This window comes from Prionailurus bengalensis, chromosome A3 (genome assembly GCF_016509475.1).
Source record: "Prionailurus bengalensis isolate Pbe53 chromosome A3, Fcat_Pben_1.1_paternal_pri, whole genome shotgun sequence".
In the NCBI taxonomy this organism is placed as follows: Eukaryota; Metazoa; Chordata; class Mammalia; order Carnivora; family Felidae; genus Prionailurus; species Prionailurus bengalensis.
Genome location: NC_057354.1, coordinates 57,749,220 through 57,773,903, shown reverse-complemented (window position 1 = coordinate 57,773,903; position 24,684 = coordinate 57,749,220). Strand labels below are relative to the sequence as shown.

General features: G+C 41.8%; 1 protein-coding gene across 2 annotated transcripts in view; it reads left to right on the top strand.

Annotated features, from left to right (window-relative positions):
* Positions 1-3,018: 3,018 nt before the first annotated feature.
* Positions 3,019-24,684, top strand: part of IL18R1 (interleukin 18 receptor 1) — a 37,422-nt gene continuing 15,756 nt past the window's right edge. Inside the window, exons 1-6 of one of the 2 annotated variants that reach the window (XM_043603059.1) lie at positions 3,019-5,630; positions 9,442-9,546; positions 10,843-10,928; positions 14,865-15,108; positions 18,953-19,118; positions 22,456-22,606. In XM_043603059.1, the coding sequence (XP_043458994.1) occupies positions 10,871-10,928; positions 14,865-15,108; positions 18,953-19,118; positions 22,456-22,606 (619 nt within the window). In that variant the 5' untranslated portion in view covers positions 3,019-5,630; positions 9,442-9,546; positions 10,843-10,870. Of the gene's footprint in view, positions 5,631-9,438; positions 9,547-10,842; positions 10,929-14,864; positions 15,109-18,952; positions 19,119-22,455; positions 22,607-24,684 lie in introns of both variants that reach the window. The other variant, XM_043603058.1, reaches the window with a different exon arrangement.

Genomic DNA, 24,684 nt, shown 5'->3' with positions numbered 1-24,684 from the left:
CAAGCTGTCAGCACAGAGCCCAATGCGGGGCTCGATCTCACAAACTGTGAGATCATGACCTGAGCCGAAATCAAGAGTTGGATGCTTAACTGACTGAGCCACCCAGGCGCCCCCTATTTTTATTTTTTAATTTGAGAAATTGGTTTGTTGTAACATTTCTATGAAATTAGTAAAGCATTTTGACAGAACCCTTTGACAAAAGTGATGTCAAGGTATGCAGTCAAGACCACTCCTTGAAGGAGTTCACATAGCCTCAGGGGCCACAGAGCTGATCAGTGGATCCGGAACTCAGCAGTGTCCTCTCAGGCTGGGAGTCCTGTCAGAGCTCAGATTTTACAGGTGGATGGAGATCTTACCCTCAGCTGAGCCGCTTTAAAACATGTATGATTTCAGATTTAGCTACAAAAGAAAACTGCACTCCAGACCCTCGACAGCAAGTATAATTTTGCATTGTCACTCAATGCCTTACTGAGCCTTGCTTGAAAAGAGATCATATTTCTGGAAGGTTGCCTAAAGGATCTGTAGTTACCCATCCTTCTATGTACCCTATAATCTGAATCTATACTCCCTGGATTAAGGTTACCAGATAAATTACAAGACATCAGTTAAAGTTGAATTCCAAGAATGAATTTTCATATGAAATTGATCTGAAATTCAAATTTAGCTGCGAATCTTGTATTTTTATTTGCTAAATCTGATTCTCCCTATGCTGGTGGGCTATTGTGCTTTTCTGTGGTGACATCTGATTTCGTTGAATTAGTAAAAAAAAAAAAAGCCTGTGAGAAGGATGCCCTATAAATGATTGGTCAGCATCACCTAATTTGGAATCAACAATCTATCCTCTGCTCTCAACCAGCTGTGTGACTATGAGTAAGTTCCTCAACTTCTCCAAAATTTCTCCAAAATTACCTTAGGTAACGTGAGAATAAACCATACCAAACTCTTTGTATTTTTGTGCAAATCAAAAAGTAGAAGAAGACTCTTTGGACCAGAGAAGAATTCAATAAATGGCAACATCTCATTGTGCTTTTTGAAACGTGGATGATACTCCAAGTCCTCTCGTAATGAGCACCTCTGAAGGGTATTTCTCCACCCTCGCCTTCAGGAATAGATGTGCCTTTAATCCTGCTTCCCCACCCACCTAGACTTACAGACATTTGTTTGGTGGATGGACACAGGGCATTTTGGAACTGATTTTATTTACCTCTTTGCATTAGCTACTTGACAGCATGGAGACTAATTTGGGCTCTTTCTACAGCAAGTACGTACATGGGATATCACAACAAGGAATTTATAATAATCTCTTCCCTGTTTTTGATACACTTTCTTTTTAACTATATTTTAACTGTATTATATGCTGCTTTGCAAGTATTCAACGTTTACATTTCCTGAACATGGGCTGAGTATCTCTTTGAGAAGGGCAGGGAGAGGAAGAGCTCTGGAGGGGTATTCAGGTGAATCAGGCATACTCCTTACTTATCTTATGGGGTTAGAACGGGAAGGGACAAGGGAAACACTTCACAGAACCAGACAGGGCTGGCCCCAGGAGCAACTCTGAGCTCTTTTCTGCAGTGCTTCCTTTCCCAAACTTACACACCACCTCCCAAGTAATCTGAGCTTCGGTTTCTGCAAACTAAGGATGGAGAAGAAGAGCTCTGAGGTCTTTCTCAGCTCTAATAGCCTGATTCCAAGCCTATGCTCACAGAGAGACCGCAGAACTTCCAGAAGCCTGGATTCTCCTGCCAGCAGCACCACCGACCTCTCTCACTTCCTTCATCTGTACCATCAGAGTGACAAGGGCTTCATGCACCACACAAGGTAGTGTGAAATACAATGAATACAGCCCAAACCAGTGATGTGTCTACCTTATGACCTGGGTTTAAATTCTGGTGAATTATAAAGACACAAAGAATTGCTCTTGCTTGAGTCAAATTTGCATACAATAAAAGGCAAGATTTTAACTTTGATGAGTCTTGACAATTACGCATACTTGTGTAGCTATCATCTCAAACAAGATAGAAATAGTTCCATCACCCCCGGACGTTCCATCCTTCCATTTCCCAGTCAATCCCTCTCCTCAGAGGCAGTGTTCTGATTTCTATCTCTATGGATTCGTTTTGTCAGATCTTGAAATTTCTATCAGTAAAGTTAGGTGCGCAGCATTGTGACTCCCTACTTCCACACAATGTAACATTTTGAAGATTCATCGATGTTTTGCATGTGTCAGTAGTTTGTTCCTCTGTATTACTGAGCGGTATTCCATTGTATGGCTGTACACGGTATGTTTAACCTATCCCTGTTGGTGGACACATGGGTGGTTTCATGTTGTACCTACTGTGGATCTGGAGACTGTGAACACTCTTGTGGACTTGTGTTTGTATTTTTCTTAGCTCGATACCTAGGACTGGTCCCTTTTTGGAAACTGTCAGATTGGCAAACTGTACCATTTTAAGTTTCCTACGGTTATGTCTGAGACTGCTCTTATGATTGAGTCAATCCTCACCAATGACTGGTATTGTCAGGCTTCTTTTCCTTTTAGTTATTTCAGTGGGTGACAAATGAACCTCATTATGGTTTAATTTGTAGTTCCCTGATGATTAATGATGTTGAACCTTTTTCATGACCTTATTCACCAATAAGATTCATGTATTGCTCAGTGAAAGTAAAGTCTTCTGCACATTTTTAAATTGTGTTGTTTCTCTTCATATTGTTGATGTGTGGAAATTTTTAAAATATATTCTGTATATAAATTCCTCTTCATATAGGTGTAAGGTGAGAATTGTTCCAGGCTTACCTCCTTATCTCTTCCTTTTTTTAAAAAAAATTTTTTTAACATTTATTTATTTTTGAGACAGAGAGAGACAGAGCATGAACAGGGGAAGGGCAGAGAGAGAGGGAGACACGGAATCTGAAACAGGCTCCAGGCTCTGAGCTGTCAGCACAGAGCCCGACGCGGGGCTCGAACCCACGGACCGTGAGATCATGACCTGAGCCGAAGTCGGACACTTAACCGACCGAGCCACCCAGGCGCCCCTCTTCCTTTTTTTTTAAATGAAATCATTGATTAGCAGACATTTTTAATTTTGATAACACCCAACTGATCAATTTTTCTTATATGGTTAGTGTTTTATGTGTCCTAAGTTTTTGTTTGTGTTTGTTTTTGTTTGTTTGTTTGTTTGTTTGTTTTTATCTCAACATCATGGAGATATTCTCCTATGGATCTTCACGAAGTATTTATGGTTCCAGCTTTTATGTTCACTATGATCACATTGTCCACTGTGAATTAGTATTTGTATATAGGATGAGGGGAGGGTTAAGCTTCATTTTTTCCCCCACAGAGATGCCCAATTTTTTCAGCAACACTTGTGAAAAAATTTTCTTTCTCCATTGAATTGACATGGTGCCCTGGTCAAAAATCAATAGGCTGTAAATGTGTGGGTCTATTACTCTACTCTCTATTATTTTCTGTTTATATGTTCATGCAAATATCACAGTTAAGATTAGTATTGCCTTATTGTAAACCTTCAAGTCAGTGTAAGTCTTTGTTCTTTTCTCCCCAAGATTGTTCCAACTATTCTAGATCATTTGCATTTTCACATAAATTGTAGAAACAGTTTCTCGATTTCTTTGAAAATTCCTCCTAGGATTTGGATTGCATGAAATATATAGACTCTATAACGTATAGAGTCAAAAATGTATAGACTATATAAACTCCACAGTTTGTGCAGGATAGATATCTTAACAATTTTTAGGTCTTTCCAATCTTCCAATTTTTAGGTCTTTCATTTTTCTTGGCAGTATTTTGTAGATTCCATTGTAGACAATTTGTACATGTTTCAAGGGACTTATACCCTGGTATTTAATTTTTATGGTATTATACGTGGTAGTATTAACAAGTTTCATTTTTCAAATTTCTATTACTAGTATATAGAATTACACTTGAGTTTGTATATTGGCTTTTTATTCCATGGTTTTGCTGAACTCACCTATTATTTCCAGTAACTCTTTTGTGAATTTCAAAGGGGTGATCATGAAATCGACCCTCTGTCAAAAACAGTAGTTTTATCTCTTCATTTCCAATCTGTATGTCTTCTATTTTTATTTCTTTGCTTATTACAACAGGATTGTCCCAGATGAAAGATAACATCCTTATCTTGTTCCCCATCTTAGAAAAAAAAAAGCAAAGTGTTTCGGTATTAACGATGAAACTACCTACAGGTTTCTTATAGACATTCTTTATCAGATCAAGACTGCCCCTTTCTATTCTCAGTATTCCTAGTGTTATTTGAAGAAAGCCTGTTGAATTTTGTCAGATGCTTGTTCTTATTGCATTTGAAATAATTATATGATTATTCTCTTTTATTATATGATGAATTATTTTGACCGAGTAAAAAGGATGAAAACCACTGTCTCATTAAACGTTCTTCCTGTCAGCCATGGTTTCGTTCTTCACTTTTCTTGGAAAGACCCTACCACAGACCAGCCTAAAAATGTATCCTGAGTTCTACCACAGTAAAACAAAAAAAAACAAAAAATTAGGAGTACAAGTTCTCCTTTGCCCTTCTTTTGTTCTAAACAATCTAAAATTTCAGTTCAACACCTCTGACCCCTCTCCATTACTTCCCAGGAGAGAACCGCCCCCGCCCCAACCCCCAGCACAGGCAGAAGGCCTCGGCACAGATCTGAGGCTTCAGTGCTTCAGACAATGGCTTCCTCCTCACCTTGGATGACTTTTAGAAGCCGTCCTGTCATTTTGGAGCTGTTACTTGGCCTCTTTCCTGTCTACAGCCCCCACCCCTGGCTCCTTCCCCTTGACCACAGACGGTGCCCCTCTGCCCCACGGGCGGGTTGACTTGACTCTGGTGCAAACCTTTCGGCGGCCTGTAGGGTGTGCAAATGCAGCACCGAGCGCCCAGGGCACTAAGGGTCCCTCGGCCACCGCCCACCAGCCGAGAGTTCCCGAGACCCGCCGCGACCAGCCGGGGACCGCAGCCGACCTCCGTGCAAGGGCGAGGCGGGATTTTCCAGCTGTGTGCGGTCGCCGCCGCGATCAAGCAGCTCCCGGAACTCAGAGGCGGGGCGCCCAGGTGGAGGAGCCCAAACCCCAAGAACGCTGGGAGGGGCGCCCCAGACAAGGAGCACTCCGGGGCCGGAACGCCTGCGCCAGGGCGTACCCCCCTCAGAGGAGCACCGCAGACCGGGAGGATTCCCCCCATCGCTTAGCCCCCCACTGGGAGCAAACCTCGACCAGGAGCATCTTCGATTGGAGCAACCCAGACCTGGAACACTCTGCGGGACCCAGCAGCGCCCCACTTCCAACACTGCAGACACCGGGCAGGGGCAGCGTCCCACCTACAGCCTTCGCGGCGGCTGCCGGACGCTTTTTCTTTCTTCTGCTTTTTTTGGTACCCCTCCCCCCCCCCCTTTTTTTTCCTCCAACCTTCTCTAGTTGCCTTATATCTTTAATCACACTTGCGGCTCCTCTCTTTCCTTTCGTGTTTCACAGCGCTGGGGAGGCGGCGATTGCAGTTTCTCACCTGCTGTTTGAACTCCTGCCTCTGTCGCAGAGGCCACCAGGGTGGAGGAGGGACGGCCGCCCCCGCGCCAGCCTCGGGGACTCCCCTCTGAAGGTAAGAAGCCGGGCCCGGATGCCATCCTCACCCCCTGCCCCCTCCCCTCTGCTGCCGGCCCGCCTGGCAAAGGGCGACCCACCCTCCTGGGGCCAGGATTCTGAAAACAAGATCAGCTTAGTATGTATGCCACTATGTGTACAGGTCTGCCTCCACTTAGGATGAGGGTAGTCCTGACAGACCCAGCCTAAGCTGAAAATATCTTAAGTCACTGGAACAGGAATCTATTTCTTGAACATCATAGCTTAGCCCAGCCTACCTTGAAGGTGCTCAGAACACATACAGTAGCCTACAGCTGGGCAAAATCCTCTATCACAATGCCTAATTCATAATAAACTGTGGAGTATCTCATTCAGTTGATCGGATAGTGTGCTGAAAGTGAGGAACAGAATGGTTGCCTGGGTACAAAATGGTTGTAAATGTATCTATTGTTCACCCTCGTGAACCCCTGGCCCACTAGGAGTTGGGACTAGAGAGGATCCTAGGGCGTAACACTAGCCTGGGGGAAGATACAGATTCAAGGTTCCAGATACGGTTTCCACGGAATGTGTATCTCTTTTGCACCATCATAAACGAAAAAAAAACTCATAAGTGGAGTCACCGTATGTAAGGACTGTATATATATATATATATATATATATATATATATATATTCAGATATGTATATAAATATTGAGTATATATGTGCATGTGTCTGCATATACACACATATATATGCACACACACACACACACATGAATAGTTGGTGAGACAGCATCATCAACTTTCCCTGATAGTATAATTTTAAAGGTTAAAACTTCTCCATTTTTTTTCCTGAAAAAGTGAAAATGGCTAAAATATTTGGTAGTTTTCACTTATTAAGCTTTTGTCTGTCATGGCATAGAAAACTTTTAGATGCATTATTTTTATTTATTCTTCCTGTAGGCCAAATGAAGTAGGCACTATCATTATGCTTAATTAAAGGGGGAGAACCAAAGCACAGGGATGTTTAGTTATTTATCCAAGGGCATCCAGCTACTGAGTAATAGATCACAGATTCACAACAAAATTTCTCTGATTCCAAAACGTTTGCCTTTAATTCGAGGTGCCTCCAGGAGTGAGAACCCTGAGCAAATCGCACTGCAGTTATGAGACAAATTAATGACTGGGCAATCCCAGGCAGATATAGACACCTGAGGTGATTGTATGAATTTCACCCCCTTCCCCTGGTCTATTCTTGGGAACTTCCACCAACACTCATTTGGTGCTGTGCAACGCTGGGATCTGGGGCACACATCTCAACCCAAGGTCCTTGGATGGTTTGGGAGGGTGTAGATTTGGGAGAAACTGGGTTTATGCAGGTTCTGGGACGGTATGACTGCTCCCCCCTCCCACCGGCACAAAAACATATAAAGGCACTGAGCAAGTGGTGTGGGAACACGGAAAGACAGGGTCTCTGGCCTCAGGGAAGTCCCAGGGAGCGGGGATCAATCAGGAGTAATGGGAATGCAGTGCGTACAAGTGTGCAGGTGTCTGGGGCACCAGCCGTTGGAGAGCTTCCTTGAGAAGGCAACCATTGAGCCAGGCTGTTAGAATTCAGGGAGCCGACAGTTAGAAGCAGGAAGGGTTCAAGTAGCAGGACTGGCACAGGCACAGGTGGAGGTGGGGGAAGCAGAAGGATCACAGCAGGTGTCTGTGGAAAAGACTATGAAATGGGGATGATTCTCCTGGCCCTGCACAGGGCAACCCTCGTTCAACATAAATGCTGCTTTCCTTGGAGTGGAAGCGTGGATGTGCACGCACGTTTGCACATGTGTGTGTTTTATGTCCAAGATCGCTTTTTCCTCTTTGCATTTGGTGGTTTTGTCATGTCGAAGGCTGAGTGAAACGCTTAGGCATTGAACACTGTAGAGAAACAGTTATTTTAAAAATCACTGGTGTTAAGATTTTCATCAAGGCAGCTTATCTTAGGAGGTACTCAATTATGTTTTGCTAATAAGGGTGATTTTCACGGAAGCAATCTACATCTATTTATGTGGGTCAGTGTAACTTTCTACAATCCGGACCTATTCACCTGGTTCAGTCTCAGCTTCCTCAGCAGAAATTCTGTGAACTATTATTATTTTTTTCTAGAGAATGGTCACTTTGCTCAGGGTGGGGTCTATAAACAGGGCAGTTGGACAGAACCAGGGACTCAGGAATGAACATTCAGACACTCTGCAGGGGCCCTGGATAGTATTACGTTGGGTTCAGAGAAAACAGTTGGCTTGTGTCTGTATCCTCACTCTAAGTCACACAATTTTTAGAAGAGAACCTTCTTCGTTTAGAGAAAATTTCATTCCATTTGATGATTTAGGGGAAGTTTGTGAGTATTCTTTGTGTGTGTATGTGTGTGTGTGCACATAGATAACTCACTTATATACACATACATATATATGCACAGATACTTAATGTCTTAAATAATAAATATTATCATTAAATGTGTATATTTGTGATCTATTAAATTTACTTTTAAGTATACAAATAAGCCCCCTAGATTAGTGTCTTTCTACCTTGGCTGCATATTAGAATCACCTGGATGATGTTTAACAATCAGGAAGCCTAGGCTGTACCTCAGGTGTCTGGGTGGGGACCCAGGCATTATTATTATCATTTTTTTTTAAGCTCAAGGTAGACTTCACATTCACTGTTAAAACATATTTTCCAAGATGTCATGATTTAAGAAGCATTTCAAAAGTAAGATTATGCGGGTGTAACAGTAGATCAGGTGATCACCTAAGATGCCCAACTGTATATAGTTAATGAATCTAATGTGTGTGTTAATTCAGCAGATAATAAACAAACATAAAACAAAGTGTATCCGTTAGCGATAAGTGCTATGAATGGAAAAATAAAACACAACAGAAGAGGAGAGAGAGAGTGGTGTGTGTGTGTGTGTGTGTGCTTGGATATATTTGCACTTCCTGAGCAGTCATACTGTTAGATTTCCACAGAGTGCTTGCACAGAGGGCCCATACTTATAACTATGCTGTCAACACATAGGAAAGGCAGGACTCTTTAATTAATTATTCATCTGATAAAGAGTAGGATGAGGGTTCAAATCCAGCCAGTCTGGCCCCAGAGGCCGTGCTCCAAAAACTGATACATATCGTCTGACATGAGAAGATGGCCATGGGGTTATTTTGTAATCAAATATATCTTATAAATTATAATTAGACTCATATCAAGGAATATATGTAGCAATTAAGATGATAGTAGCAAAGACATTTTTGTGACACAGGAAGGTGCTCATTTAATGAGTGGAAAATGCAGGATATGAAACTTTTTAAACATAATCCTAATTAGTTGAAAAAATATGTAGAAAAAGCACAAGGAAACATGTTAAATTATTTTTCATATGGAGATTATTTTCTTCTTTTCAATCTTCATTTTATAAATGCCCCCTATTGGGTGTATAATACTTTAGAAATCAGAAAAAAAATTTTTTTTAAAGAAAGGAAAGAAGCAAGGAAGGAAAGCAAGAAGGAAGGAAGAAAGAAAGAAGAAAGAAATTCAAATATTATGGAAAGGCAAAAAAAAAAAAATCAACATCACACATGGTACCAAATGTGACATTTCCAGAATAGCTTTTCTTTTGGAAATGAGTTCTATTATTTAATATCTTAATCTTTTAAATCCATAAAAGCACAATACAATTTTTATGTTTACATACACAGAGCAGTGCAAATATCAGCTAATTTGTATACTGGGTTCGTAACATGATTCATATTGAAACTCAGAGTTAACTCATCAGAATGCTAGATTATTTCTTAATAACTTTATCTCTCAGTAGACCTTGAAAATTAACAAAAACCAAAACCAAGAAAAAATAGCAGTGCCCTTTATAAGGCTGTGTCAACCTTCACCAGAGGAAACAACACGTTTCATTCTATCCAAGGTAAGAGAATAGATAGTTAATAATAAATATGTGTGTGTGAGTGTGGGTGGGGGATTGATTTCAAACCATAGAACCATAGAAATATTCTAATTTAGTTATTTTGAACACTTGGTACTTTCCATACCTACTTAACCCTTTACGTGACTGATTATTATCTCTTGGAAATTACATCAGATGCTTTGCTTTGTGATGTTATTCATAAAGATTGATGTAAATGGTCTGACTGCATAGCCCTTAAACTTCATCCAGGATTTGGACGTTAACTGTTTTTCTTCTTTTTTAAGTATGGGAGGTGCATGGCAGTTAGTAAGAGAATTATTTGGGACTGAGAGGCCACTATGCATCCAGAAAGCCTTGGCAAACATTAGCTCATTCTATCACTCAGTAATTTTGGTCATAGGCCTTCTTATCATCTCCCCTTTGGTAATGAGCAGCTAGTCTCTGAGACTTTTAAGTAACTTGCCCGAGGTTGTACAGCTGGTCGAGACTCAGCTAGAGATGCCAACCCAGGTGTAAGAGCCCCGCTGCCCCCTTCCCCTGTCCTACTCTCTAAAATTGTAATTCTCAGGACAAAAGATGGGTTAGAGTACGACTGAAATTCAACACAGATTTGAGTTCATTGACCCAATGTAGATTAGGCATTTGGAGTGTAGGAAACTCTTGCTTTGTCTCTGTTTCCCTAAAATAAACACACGTGGGCATGTGTGTATAGACACATGCATGCACACATCCGTACACCTGTTCCTCCAGAATGAGCATTAGTCCTTACTATGTACTAAGCATTGTACGACTGTGTGCTGGGATGTTAGTGATATAGTCATGGACAAAACAGACTTAATTCCTAACTTATCAAGAACTTAGTTCTGATGAAGAAAGATGGATATTTAAAAATTCAAGCCACACATGAAGATCACAAGGAGCATTTTGGTGTGATGAGAAAAAAAAGAACACACACACAGACACACACACACACACACCCCTACATGAGTAGACCTGCCATACATATCTTGGCACTTCACAGAATGTTCTTTCATAGAATAGTAGATTTTCTGTACAGCAGACTCTCTTGTATTAGAAAATTGCATTATTAGGAATTTTTCCTGCCTTGAAATGTGATGAATTCTATATGGCTGAAAGTTCTGAGAACACTTGGTGACTCTATTAAGGGATATGGAAACTTACTGTGCTGATTTTTTTAAAGTTTGCGTGCCAGAAGATGTTTTAAAATCTCCTTCATGAGACAGGTATACTTTTGTTTGCAAGTTTTGGCTGAACCCATCTTGCTCTGTTTTCCAGAGAAACCACTGGAAACAGAATCCTAAATATGCGTCATATAGAACTGCTCTTAACACTTTTGGCACTTATGTTTACAAGCACCTCAGGTAAGTAATTATAATCATTCATGGACATACTTCATTGGTAGTTGAGAGGGAAGAGCAAGGTTTCACTTTTTTTTATGTGGAGGTGGCTACTGAAAGTGCTGAATTTATTAACATTAGTGGTTTTAAATTTTACTTTGAGAGTTACCAATTCGTGTCCCTGGCATAGAGAATAAAACGTTCATAGAAATGGAATCAAGTAAAGAATCATATGGGATTGCTGAAAAAGAAATATTTAGTCCTCTGAGTTTATGTAGAGAGAGCAGGATCGTGTCTGGAAACACATTACATTTGTCTGAGGTGAAACTCTGCTTTGTGTTATTGAAAACTGAAGAGTTCACACCCATCTTTATTGTTGATATTTAGCAAGTTTTATACACATTATTTTTCTGCCAACACGGAGGCCAAGGTTCATCTTGTTATTTAGGTGATGAAGACAATGAGGGGGAATACTTTACAGGTCTTGAGGGAAATATTCAAGTTAGAGGGAGTACCTAAGAAAGACTGTGTAGACTAGGGAAAACATGTAGCCTTTATATCAGATGGCAGATAGCAATTTTAACTGATTAGCAGTAGCAGTGATCACTTGGAAACTTATCGAGAATGATTCTGGGGTCTCATTAGGATCCTTTGGAGAAGAGACACATGACTGATAAGCAAGGTTCTCCTTATGCCTTGGAAGAGAAAGTGGGAATGCCAATACCGATTTGCCTTGACCTGTCATCTAGGAGAGGGAAGCATATTAGCCCATATCCCCAACTCTGAGAATTACTGCTCGAGAGAGAACAAATTGATACTTTCAAATAATTCCTGTCTAATATTTACTTAAAGTGGGTCCATTTTTATTGAGATCCATACAGTGCAATACTATCCAGATGTTGAAGGAAGTAGATCTGCTCCTCTTGATATGGAATCCTCTGTTAGAAACTGCTGAGTGAAAAAGCAAGGTGCAGAAAAGTGTGCATCATGGGCACCTTGCTCTGTAGACATATACTAATAACTAACCTTGCTCCCAAATTACAATGAAACATGTTTCAGGCTCAGAAACAGCCAGACAGCCCATTCTGTAAGTTTACTAAGGTCCCAGCTCTTTGTCCTTTCAGAGAACCTTCATAAAGGCTTTAATCTAGGCAAGTATGACAGTATTCTACATGAGGTTTCATTTGACCTAGTAGAAGTTGAGTGACAGCATCCTATTTACTGTCCAAACTCAAGACAATTCCAAACACAGATATCATTCCAAAGGGTCTAGGTTGTTGATGCTGTTGGATTCTTACTCTCTGTTCATGTAAGAATGGGAGTGAGTACCTGCCTGGGCAGTCTGCACAGCTTGAACTCCAGTCATTTTTTTCAACCAAAACCCATTTATTTTCTTTTTTTTTTAACGTTTATTCATTTTTGAAAGACAGAGACAGAGCAGAGATGGGGCAGAGAGAGAGAATGGGAGACAGAATCTGAAGCACACTCCAGTCTCTGAGCTGTCAGCACAGAGCCCGACACGGGGCTCGAACTCACGAACCGCGAGATCATGACCTGAGCAGAAGTCAGACGTTCAACCAACTGAGCCACCCAGGCGCCCCCAAAAACCATTTCTAATCAACAAGGTCTTTAGTGTTAAGCATAGGATTAGGTAGCTGAAGCCATTAGTTGCCAGGAGAGTGTGAACTTCCAACTCCAACCATCTACCCCTGGAAAGAATGTAATCCAGGTTAGGGTTCTTCAAAGGATTACTACTCCCAAAAAGAAATGGTGGATATGTCTATCACAACACAGGCACAGATGTTTATGGAAGTTTCTGGTTTTTTTTAAAGACTGGCCAAAATCTGGAAATGATCCATATGTTTAACACCACTAGAATGGCTAAATTATCATATACAAACACAACTGGATACGGCATGGATACTGCATAACTATGAGACAAAACAGATCACTGCTACATGCAGCAACATGGATGCCTGTCATAGACATGATGATGTAAGAAAGAATCCAGGCACAGAAGAGCACATATTGTACGGCTTTATGTGTGTCGTACTTCTAAAACAGGAAAATAAATTACATTGTTTTGGACATACCATCCTTTCGGATGTCAATTGAAGCTAACACTAACACTTACACCTGTATCACACCTTCTACGCTGAAGGACCGAAATGTAAAATGGAGCTTCTATAACAACCACCAAACACAAGGTTGGTGTTCAGTAACACTTGTACTTTGAGGTAGATTTGACATCCATGTTTTCAAAGAATACGTCTACCATTTGAGCCACTTCCTCTTTACACTGTGGTTAACAACATCGAATTAAAACCAAACAACTGCTTTGAGAAATAGACCCTAAGTATGGAGGAGGCATTTTCTCCATGCCTTCCGTGAAGTGCTCTAGTTAATTTAAGGATTCTCATTCTCAAAACTCAGTTAATCCTGTTTGTGGGCATATGAATTAGTGTGGGAACATGTGATGAAATATTACTCATTCACAAAAAAGAATGAGATCTTGCCATTTGTGACAACATGGATGGACCTAAAGGATATTATCCTAAGCGAAATAAGTCAGACAGAGAAAGACAAATACCATATAATTTCGCTTATATGTGGAATCTAAAAAACAAAACAAATGAGCAAACAGATCCAGACTCTTGAATACAGAGAACAAATTGGTGGTTGCCCGAGGGAAGGTGGGGGGCTGAGTGAAATAGAAAAAGGGGATTACAACTTCCAGTTATAAAATAACTATGAAATAAACTATAATTTATAAATTAAACTATATAAAATTATACTAAAATATATAAAATATGTAAGTATTTCAATATATGATATATAAAATATTTATTTTAAACATAGAAAGTATTATTAAGCATAATTATTTCAATGTATGATATATAAAATATTTCTTTTAAGCACAGAAATAAACTATGATTTATAAAATAAAAATAAATAAGTAAGTCACGGGGATGGAAAGTACAGCATAGAAAGTATGGTCAATAATATTTTTAATAACATTGTATGGTGACGGTGGCCACAGTTACCATGGTGAATATTGAGTAACGTATAGAATTGTTGAATCAATATGTTGTGCACCTGGTATTATTCTATGTTAATTATACTTCAATAAAGTAAAAGGGCACCCAGCAGCCACTGGAAAACAGGATATGGAAAGGGTCCATGAGGGCTGACTTTGAACTATCACAAATTCAAAAGGACGGGAATGATGACTCTGTTAGCTGACAGAATTAGATAAATTTCCAAAGCTAGAGTATCTGGGTTAGTTGGGAAAGCGGAAGGGAGGGAGGCAGGGAGAGAGAAAGAGACAGCTTGCAAAAGCACTCAAGGAGGGAAGTGACATATACCTGGGTTTGGAGTGATATTATATTAATCAATTCTTGATGATCCACGTGGTAACCTGGAGAGATAATGAACTCACACACACTCTAAGCTACATAGGAGCCCCTTAACCATCCCTCTCTGTCTGCCCAGGAAATGGTTAGGTAGGCTGGTTGAGAAAGGCGAGGTGACACTTCTGCTGAGGCAGATGATGAACTCTAAGGCCTCCAGGTTTCTGGTTTTCATTTCTACGGAGACTCCCCAGCTAGGGGTGTTTGGGCGTAGATGTGGCAACATTGTGACTTCTGTGGCTTTCCTTACAAGGAAATTGTAATGTGTAACATTTTCTTTGAAAAGCTTACACTACATTTATCTGTCTTTCAGTTATGATAGGTTAAGTTTTGGTACCGTCCTGTTTGGGAAAATCTGTTGGAAACGTTGTCTTCCTTTACGTCCTGAAAGTGCCCTGATGTTGGAAAAATTGACCCTAAGATAAGAGAACCCACCAGACTGAGATTGCTTACAATTTTCTTACTAACCTGGCTTATTCTCCTAATGCATTAGGAAAGACAAAATTTACCTGTGTTTTTTTTTTCCTTTTCCTTTGCTAATCTTATGAAGAAACATGTATTTCACGTCATAGCATCACTGCAGTGGAAGGGGAATTTTTCTATCTGAGATACTGCTCATCAGCATCTGAGCGCGATAGTGAAAAAAACACCATAAAATGGTACAAGAGCAGTGGATCACATGGACGCATTGAGCTAAATTCAAGCAGCTCCCCCAGAATTACTTTGCACGATTATGTTTTGGAGTTTTGGCCAGTTGAGTTGGAGGACAGTGGATCTTACTTTTTCCAAATGGGGTGAGTATAGCTTCTCTTTGTGTTAGTATGTTTCATAGCACCCCTAGACTTAGCTCAGCCAGTCACATATACAGCAGTCTGAAAGAATAATGCATGCATTTATTCCCCGCTACTCTTCTTCCAGCATGCGATCAATACTTCATGATTGGAAAATTAAATTAAATATTGCCCTTGTGTCTATCTTCTTAATGATCTTAACGAAAGATTCCCTTAATACTTCTTTCAGGGGATCCTTACCAAAGGTAAGTAGGTATCAGATGAAATTCATTTTAAAACTCAACTGTTCCTGTTATCTAGAGTTGCTGGCCAAATGGACTAATTGGTGAAGCTCCATAATGAACATGCAGTGAAGGGGGTGGCCTCAGCTTCCTGGGTGATATCCGCAGGCTGAGGAGAGGGATTGGAATTGATACAGACACATCCTAGTTCAGTGTTTCGGGGTCTGTTGGGGACAAGGCAGTAGTGTTCATGACGAGTGTGTGGGTTTTGCAGCCAATCACAAGCCTACAACCAGAGGCAGGGGGAAAGGCAGCACGGAAAGGGCTTTGCACAGCCTTCTCAGGCCAGACCGCTCCAGTCTACGCCAGGACGCCCCTCATCAAGAGTCCTAAGTTCTATGAAATGAGAGCAACCGCTGCGTCAGTGATTATCACTGAGCTGGGTTCTCTTTATACATTATTTGGTGAGGTGGGAAGGAGTAACTTGGACAAGCAGGGCTCTATGTGATGGATTAGTAGTGTTGGTGACATAGTGTTCATCTGGCACATTGGTGATGTAGTGTGCGTACTTGCGTAGGTGTGTATGTATACGTATGTTTCTATGGAGATGTGAGACTGACCTGTGGAAGATAGCTCAGGGCCAGGTGAGTCGTGGTGGTGTGCTGGCAGATGTAGTCGATTTCTGGGGTGGGTCCCGATCATCGTTAACAGTGCTGTTGAGAGCGCAGTGAGATATCACAGTGAAACCTTGCTATCGCTCCTGTGGTTTTACACAAAATGAGGTCATTTGGGTTTGTTTTTATGCATAGGAACTCCCAGGAGTCAGAGAGAACATTTGAGAACTCTTTCTGTTGTTTGTTTTGACCAGCAGTGGATTTTATGTGACCCTTTAAGAGAGATGATTCCAGAAATGGATCACAACTGGGTCTTCTCACACTAACGTAGAATGAATATTCACAAATGGGGTAAAAAAAAATCTCCTTAATCCTGACGGAATAAAGGCATTGAAGGAAGCATTCCAGACTGGACAGAAAGAGCACATGGAGGGGAAGAGACAGTTACCTACAAATGTCCCTTGGAGACAGGGAGGGAAAGCATTAACTGTCTTTCTGACATGGAAGGTGGGGAACACAGCCTGGGTTAGGAAGGAAAATTGGAATAGTCCAACAGATACGCTGTCAGAGACGTGTGGAGAACCAGGAAGAGGGTGCAAGAGGCCAGGAACAATGAGGTGACTCAGGGGCTGTGGTGCCGAACATTAAAGGGTATTTGAGGCTGACAAATAACATGAGACAAAAGTGATGGTATGAGGAACAGCCTCGACAATTGTTTTGAAAATAAATGGGAACCCACACAGGTTGTTTGGACACCTAGAGGCATTGAAGATGGGGGCTTTTTCAAATATGGTGCACTGGTTTGCCTCAGAGGGGTGTGTGTGTGTGTGTGTGTGTGTGTGTGTGTGTGTGTGCATGTGTGTGCACATGCGTGAGTGAGCCTTTGGAATTTTGTGTGGAATCCCTCAAAGACCAGATTCCATCCCTGGAATCCTCCTCCCCACCCCACCCCCATTAGAACCATAATCCTTTCATTTCTAGGGAGTCTTCTGCTAATAATCAAATGCTTCTGGAGACTGATACTTTAATCCTAAAGTCAGATAAAATGTTAAGGGGGAAAATCCACCAAGAAGGGAGGGGACACAGGAGAGAGGGGGTTTTCAGTGGTAGAGGGGAGGACATGAAGACAGAGGAAAAAAGCACATGCAAATCATGTCTCCATCATGTTCTGGATTGACAAACAGCAAGCTTGGCTTGGTAAGGGGCTTCAGAAGAATGGCCCAGAGCTTTTCAAGTCCCTTCCTGTGTGGCAGGAGTAGCTCCTGTGTGGGTCAGTTGGCCTCAGCTTCACACCATCCTTTGAGTTCCTCTAGCAAGGCCGGCATCTGCCTGCTCTGGCACTCACAGTGCGGTGGCGGGGACACGGAAGCATTCCACCAGGCAGGACTTACTGAGGGTTAGGAATTGAGGATTGCAGAGGTAGAAAACAATATGGCCTGATAAGATGGAAATATGCATGCACTATCTTCCTCGTAAGTGACGGGATAGAAATATCTGGAAATAGGTCTCTGCTCAGCTCAGTGGGGCTGAAGTAGGGGAAACAGTAGACACACTTGAGAAGAAGATGATACCAACGGGATTCCGAATCCATTTCAAGGACCAGGTAGCTCTATTATGTTCCATGGCCATTGACCTACTGCTTTTAACCTTCAGGACAAGCCTGTCAGCCCACCCATCACTTCCCTCCCAGTCCTGGTCAATCTTGTATGAATGCATACCCAAAGGAGGGGCCAGAGTCACATCGACTGTGAAAGCATAGTATTGGGCAGTGCAGTCCTGTCCTTGAGGGCCAAGCTGATGTGTGTTTGCATCCTGGCCCTGTTGCTACATGAAGTTTAGCTTTCTTATCACAAGTAAGGGAAATAGCCATCTCCATTGTACATATTCAGTACAATCCCTGGAACTCAGTGAGTGCTAGTCTTCCTCCCATGCTACCACAGACGTAAGAGTCGGGGCTGTAAGAGCCTGTGGTCGGTACAAGCGTGTCACACACACACAGGACAATTTAACACACGTCTGTTGTATTTAGTATGTGGATCCCTGTAGTTCAGTTTAAACAAACATCAAGTTGCAAACATTTCCTTTCTTAGAAGCTCCTTTCTAGGGGCACCTGGGTGGCTCAGTCAGTTAAGTGTCCAACTCTTGATTTCAACTCAAGTCATGATCTCACAGGTTCATGGGTTCGAGCCCTATCAGGCTCTGCACTGATAGCGAGGAGTCTGCTTGTGATTCATTCTCTCTCTCTCTCTCTCTCCCTCTCTGTCTCTCTCTTTCTCTGTCTGTATCTCTGTATCTCTCCCCCTCCCCTGCTCTCTCTGTCTCTCTCAAAATAAGTAAACTTAAAAAAAAGGAGATCCTTTATAAAAACATGGTTAAAGTTGTTTCCTCTTCCAGATTACTAATTTCTAATCAGAAGGAACAACAACAATAAAACTATTCAAACTAACTTTTGCTCAGTAAGGCACATAACGTGCTACTACAGCTACGGTGAGGGCAGGTGCTCCAGACCTGGGTTTACTCAACAGTAAGAGAAAAGGATTGGAAGAAACAGCCCAGAGAAATATAAAACCCAATGCATATATACAAACTTCCAGAAAACAAGTTCAGGAGTTTGTTTGTGGACCTCATGAAACCAATGCCACTGTCCCATCCTGGGTTAAGAATCTTTGAACTTGTCCATCTCCAAAGCTCACTGAAGTTTTAAATATTTCTGTCCTGGTATCTATAATATATGGTATGCAATAGGGTGTTTGTGTGTGTGTGGTGGTGGGGGGGCGTGGGTGTGGGTGTGGGTGTAGGGCCGCTAAGGTTCTTCTCTTTCCCCGCCCCTCGCCTCTGTCCCATGACAATTGTTACATTTCTTACTGCACAGGGCCAAAAGGGGGCAGGGTCTGGGCGTCAATGAATAAGTCTCTTTATACAATAATAAGGAAAGAATTTCATTGGCTACTGAAAGGTGGTATTTGCAAAGTCTCTGTACTAATAAAATATCTTTAAACCTTTATTTCATAGAAATGATACTCGTAAATGGAAATTAAATGTCATTGGAAGAAGTAAAGGCAGCTGTTTTGTTGAAAAACTACTAACTAGTAAAACTGTAGAAGTTCAGAAATCTTTGCACGTAGCCTGTAAACATGACTACTTTCAACCATTGGCCAATAGAACTTCACTGTATAAGGTAATGCTTTTAAAATATTTTAACTTAAGACTTGAGGAAAGGGGCGCCTGGGTGGCTCAGGTAGTCACCGGCTCTCGTTTTCGGCTCAGGTCATGGTCTCACGGGTTTGTGAGTTCGAGCCACACAGCAGGCTCTGCACCACCAGTGCAGATTCTCTCTCTCTCCCTCTCTCTCTGCCCCTGCTGTGTGCTGCACACTCTCTCTCTCAAAATAAAGAAATAAACTTAAAAATAAAAGACTTGAGGAAACAAAGGACAAAATTCCAAAGTAAGAATCTGATGGCTGTGGAGCATTTTGGTCTCATCACATGCAGGTCGCATGACCCCCCACCACACACAGAGCTTAGCCGACCCCTCTGAGCCAGGTGCTAGGCGGGGTGGCTAAAATGAGCCCCTGCCCCATCCGAACAGTTCAGTGAAGATAACACTTCCTTCTTCCTTGCCCTTCCTTCCCTGCCCTTCTGTTTTGGTAAATTGATTTTTAGGATTGCTAGCTAGCTTAAGGATTTGCATTTTCTGTTGCCACGTATATTTACATTTTTAAATTCCATTGTATATACTTTTCCCCCTAAACACACGAGTTCCTTTTGTGAAATTGGAAGATGGAAAAATGGACAATGAAGTTAGCAGAACTCACTCATAATCCCACCAGCCAGAGACTTTAGGGTTTGTGTGTGTGTGTGTGTATGTATACATCTACTTTTATTTTTATTTTTAAATGTTTGTTCATTTATTTTGAGAAAGAGAAAGTGGGGGAGGGGCAGAAGGAGAGAGGGAGAGAGAGAATACCAAGCAGGCTCCATGCTGTCAGCACAGAGCCCGACTCAGGACTCGAACTCATGAACTGTGAGATCATGAGCTGAGGCCAAAATCAAGAGTCGGAGGCTTAACTGACTGAGCCACCCAGGAGCTCCAACATCTACTTTTAAAAAGTGGTATTTTAAAAAAACCTTTTAAAAAATAAAAAGTGGTATTTTATGCCTGGATTTTTCCTTTATCCTCTACAAATTATGTTGTGATTATTCCCCTGTGTCTTTAAACATTCTTCCAAATCTGGGATTCCGTTGTGCTTTATACTTGCATCTAATTAATCCCCTGGTATTAGACATTTGTTAGTTTCCTACTTTCCACTATTGTTTATAAGGCTAGAATAAATATCATTCCTGTAACTGTTAGGGTGTATGTACAATTTTATTGTTTAATCACATCCCTAAAAGTAGCATAATTGTATCAATGACCATGAGCACATTTACAGCTTTTGCTGTGCATTAGCTGGCTCCTCTCTGGGGAGCTATGCTAGTTCAAAACGCTTTTTTTCAACCACCACTACCACACCAAGAAGTCGTACCTTTAAAACATTTAGAAATATGACATGCAGAAGTTCTGTAATTTTTAGTGTTTTTTTCCCCATTTCTTTTCTTAATAATAAATTAAACATTTTTATATCTTTATTGCATCTCAGTATTATTTCTTTTGTGGATTGCCTATGTTCTTCACCTGGTATAACTTGAATTGTAGGAGCTCTTGTAGACAGTACTGTGGATATTATATATGCAGTCACATATGTGTTACATACAAATGTACAGTATGCACATGCATAACATACACATGCATAATATACATACATGCAGACACATAACACAAATTATATTATTTCTATAGGAGAACAAATGTGACAGGAAGTTGTTTTTTGTTGTTTTTTTTTACATTTTTATTTATTTTTGAGAGACAGATAGAGACAGAGCACAAGTCGGGGAGGGGCAGAGAGAGAGAGGGAGACACAGAATCTCAACAGGCTCCAGGCTCTGAGCTGTCAGCACACAGCCCGAGGCGGGGCTCGAACTCACAAACTGTGAGATCATGACCTGAGCCGAAGTCGGACGCTTAACCGACTGAGCCACCCAGGCGCCCCTGTCATGGAAGTTTTAATGAGCTGTATGGGAGAGTGATCCAGACAGAAGCCCTTCGGAAAGTTGAAGCCACAGATGATTTCCTAGAAACTTCTGTTTGCATATTTTGCTTGACCACTGTTTACTTGTGAGTTTTCAAGGAGAGCTCTTACCCACATGTTTTCCAGACGTCTGAGTTAGTCCTGAGTTCACTTGATTCTATTTCCTGTCAAGTGTGCAAATACTTGACAATACATATAAATTTGTAAGGTTCCATGCACTAGGTTTTAAGAAATGTCACCATGCGGATGTTTAAATGTAGAAAAGAGATCTATGAGAGGTTATTTTTAGCTAGATGATTAACCACTTCAATATTCTCAGCCTGTTTAGAGATTGTGGCTTACCTGAGGGGAGGAGAGCAAGGAAGCTAAATCAGTAAACAACTGATTAGAAGTGAAAACGAAGAGACATTGATATTTTAACGTGCCTTCAAAAACACAGTTTGGGTTTATAAAAATTTGACATACACAGAAACAATTTACTGAGTTGAGGGACACATGTGGGTGCTTCACAAACCCATTCCTAGTGACCTCTGGGCCTGGCCCCAGTTGCTGCCAGCTTTGGCAGGTTCGAGAGAAGTATGCGCGCAGTACGTTCTTCTTGTTGGTGTTTGCAGGAACAGCATCACATAGTCAAGTTTAGCAGTGTCGTTCCTGTTCTCTGTATCTGGACCTTAGATTGCTTCAGAACCTTTTCTATGGGTGACCGATGGCTCGATTGAAGAAGGTGGCTTTTTTCCTATTATTCATTCCTGTGACCCATATGGAAATTTGTGATGCAGAGACATGTTTGTGTGTGCCTACATATTTGAATATTCTTGATACATTTCTGATCAGTCCACTGTCTTCTGTGGAAGACATCGGGGGGGGGGGCGGGTAGTCAGTTAGGTACTCAGGTCTCTGCCTAATTCTGCTCCTATCTCCACTACCCCCACCACGGGTGTTCCTGAGTACATGGGTTAGATTAAAAGTGTTACGAATGCAGAAAGGTTTCACCCAAGCAGGGATTTTGTTGTTGTTTAGTTTTCTCTATCTCCTCCTTGTGCTCCATTCTTCCACCCTGCCCTCCCTCCATTCTCCCTCTCCCTCTCTCTTTACCCCTTCCCCTCTTTGTGTGTAAAAGAGAGATCAAAAGAAAATGATGGAAGCAGCTATAGTTCCCCCTATATTCTACTTCCCAGCATGTATTAATAACCGTAATAATAACAGGTAATGGGACTGTGTTTCATTGTTGCTCTACAGGCAATGCCAAATCACTGGGATATCGACTCAGAAATTTCTACCTTTCGTCCTGTTTCCCTTTTTCTATAAAAGTATTTCTAAAATTTTAATCAATGTAATATGATACTGCTTTCACTTAAAATATTTTGATTTTTTTTTCACAAAACAGAACTGTGAAAAGATAAACAATGGTACAAACCCAGTTTTACAGAAGAATGCAGAGTTTGAAGATCAGGGATATTACACCTGTGTGTTTTCCATCCCTCATAATGGAAAACTATTTAATGTCACCAAAACCATCAACGTAACAATCGTTGGAGGTAAGAGGAATGTTAGAATTGGAAAGAAAGAAACGTATCCTATGAAACAGAGTTTTCTTTCTTCTAACCCAGCACAGGAATCCAGAGGCAACTTATTTGGAGTCATGACCGCATCACTAGCTCAAATATAGGGTTGAATAATTTGGGCGTCACTCACCACCCTGGAGAGATTGGTGGTGGGGAGGGGGCATAGTAAATGACTTTTATGTAGTAGAATGTCTCCCTCTTATTTTGTATTCGAGTAATTTGTGGATTTTTTTGTTGTTCAGTGTATGCTTTCACTCAACAGGTATTTTATTGAGGGTGCCTGTATTCAATAAACTGTACTGAGCATCAGGAGGTAAAGGAAGCAGGGAAATAAGCAATGAAGTGAGTTCTATACTATTCTCGAGGAATAGTCAGGAGAGGTGATAAGCCACATAGAAGTACCTAGTGTATGAAACCGGACACATCTGTGTGATGTTAGAGTGCAGAAGGAGCCCAGAGATAGATCGGAGTCAGGAGACTCTGAGCTGAGTTTAGAGGTGGGACATGACGGATGAGGAGGAAAGCACGCTGGGGACAGGGTACTTGGGGTTTCCAATGATATACTTCAAGTTTTAAAATTGTTTTTAAGGTTTATTTATTTTTGAGAGAGAGAGAGACAGAGCGTGAGCGGTGGAGGGGCAGAGAGAGAGGCGGGGAGACGCAGAACCAGAAGCTGGCTCTAGGCCCCGAGCTGTCAGCACGGAGCCCGACGCGGGGCTTGAACTCACGAACTGTGAGACCGTGACCTGGGCTGAAGTCAGACGCTTAACCGGCTGAACCACCCAGGCACCCCGATATCCTTCAAGGTTTAGCAGATGGCATACTGTTTTAAAGACGTCCTGTCCTACAGATACCCTTTGACACTACCTCTTCCCCGGGGGGAAGAAAATAGATCCGGAGAAAGATAAGCAATGACAATTTTCAGCAAAATCACCTCTTGCCCTCTTGTCCTTGAGTCGACTCATGTTCCTCCATAGTCTCAAGGCCGAGAGTTCCTTCTTTCTCTGGGGGTGTCCCAAGTCCCGCTGTCCACTTATAGCAATTCCAGGCTTGCCCAGAGACTCTGAACCCCAGAGGAACCAAATCTGACTCACCTGGGCTTTCACTTTGCGAGTTTCATCCTCCAGTTCTCACCCACACATTCACCCCTCCCGTCTCAACCCTTCACTCGTCAGCATCACACTTTCTGAGAGAGCTCAGGTAGGTGAGGGCACTGCGGGAGAGCTCCTGGGTTGCCTTTTACTCCTTGTCCTCAGGCATCGTGTTTGCTGAGGACAGGTATGTCCCAGGAAGGCTGCTCTGGAGGTTACTTGTAAATGCCCTAGGAGTGCCAGATGTGCTAGAAGGGAGAGTCTAGGTCATGAGGAAAGTTGCCAGTGCTGATCAGAAGAGTAACGAGAACTTGACAACAGCAATTTCAGTGTATGACCACAGGCCCTCTCAGTGTTGTGCAGCTATCAGCTGTCCAAGGTTGTAGGCGAGCATTCAGTGGGAGGCTGCTAGGCGAAGTATTTACTTTTGAAACATTACTATAGGGAGGCTGGGGTGGAGAGTATTATGTACCTCTGATCAAGGTCAGAAGCCACTCGGGAACAGAAGTAGAGCTGAGCCCACACATGTGAACACCTTTCAGGGCCAGGACTAAGGTGAGGCAAGTGAGGTATCGAGAGCACAGAACTGAAGGTGTGCTTCCTTTAGTGTCTATGAGGGGAGGGTTGGCACCTGAGAGAGTGTCTTGCCAAAGCACGGATAGAGACCCTGTGCCCAATAAATCCATCTTCGAGGGGTTGAGAAGGGCAGACAGAAGGAAGAAAGAGCAGAAAGGCACGTCCCAGTGACTTTGCATCTAAATCCTACAGGTGCGGTTGTCCCTCCTGGATGAACATTTTCCTCTGCCACATAGCTGCAGAAGCCACAGATCTGAAGGAAACCAAATTTAGTGTGTTCCCTCCAGTTACATTAGCTTTGCATTGATGGAAAGTGAAACAAACAATATTAGCTGCAACCGTTACTTAATGAAAATATGACATAGTGATGACTATTTAGAATTT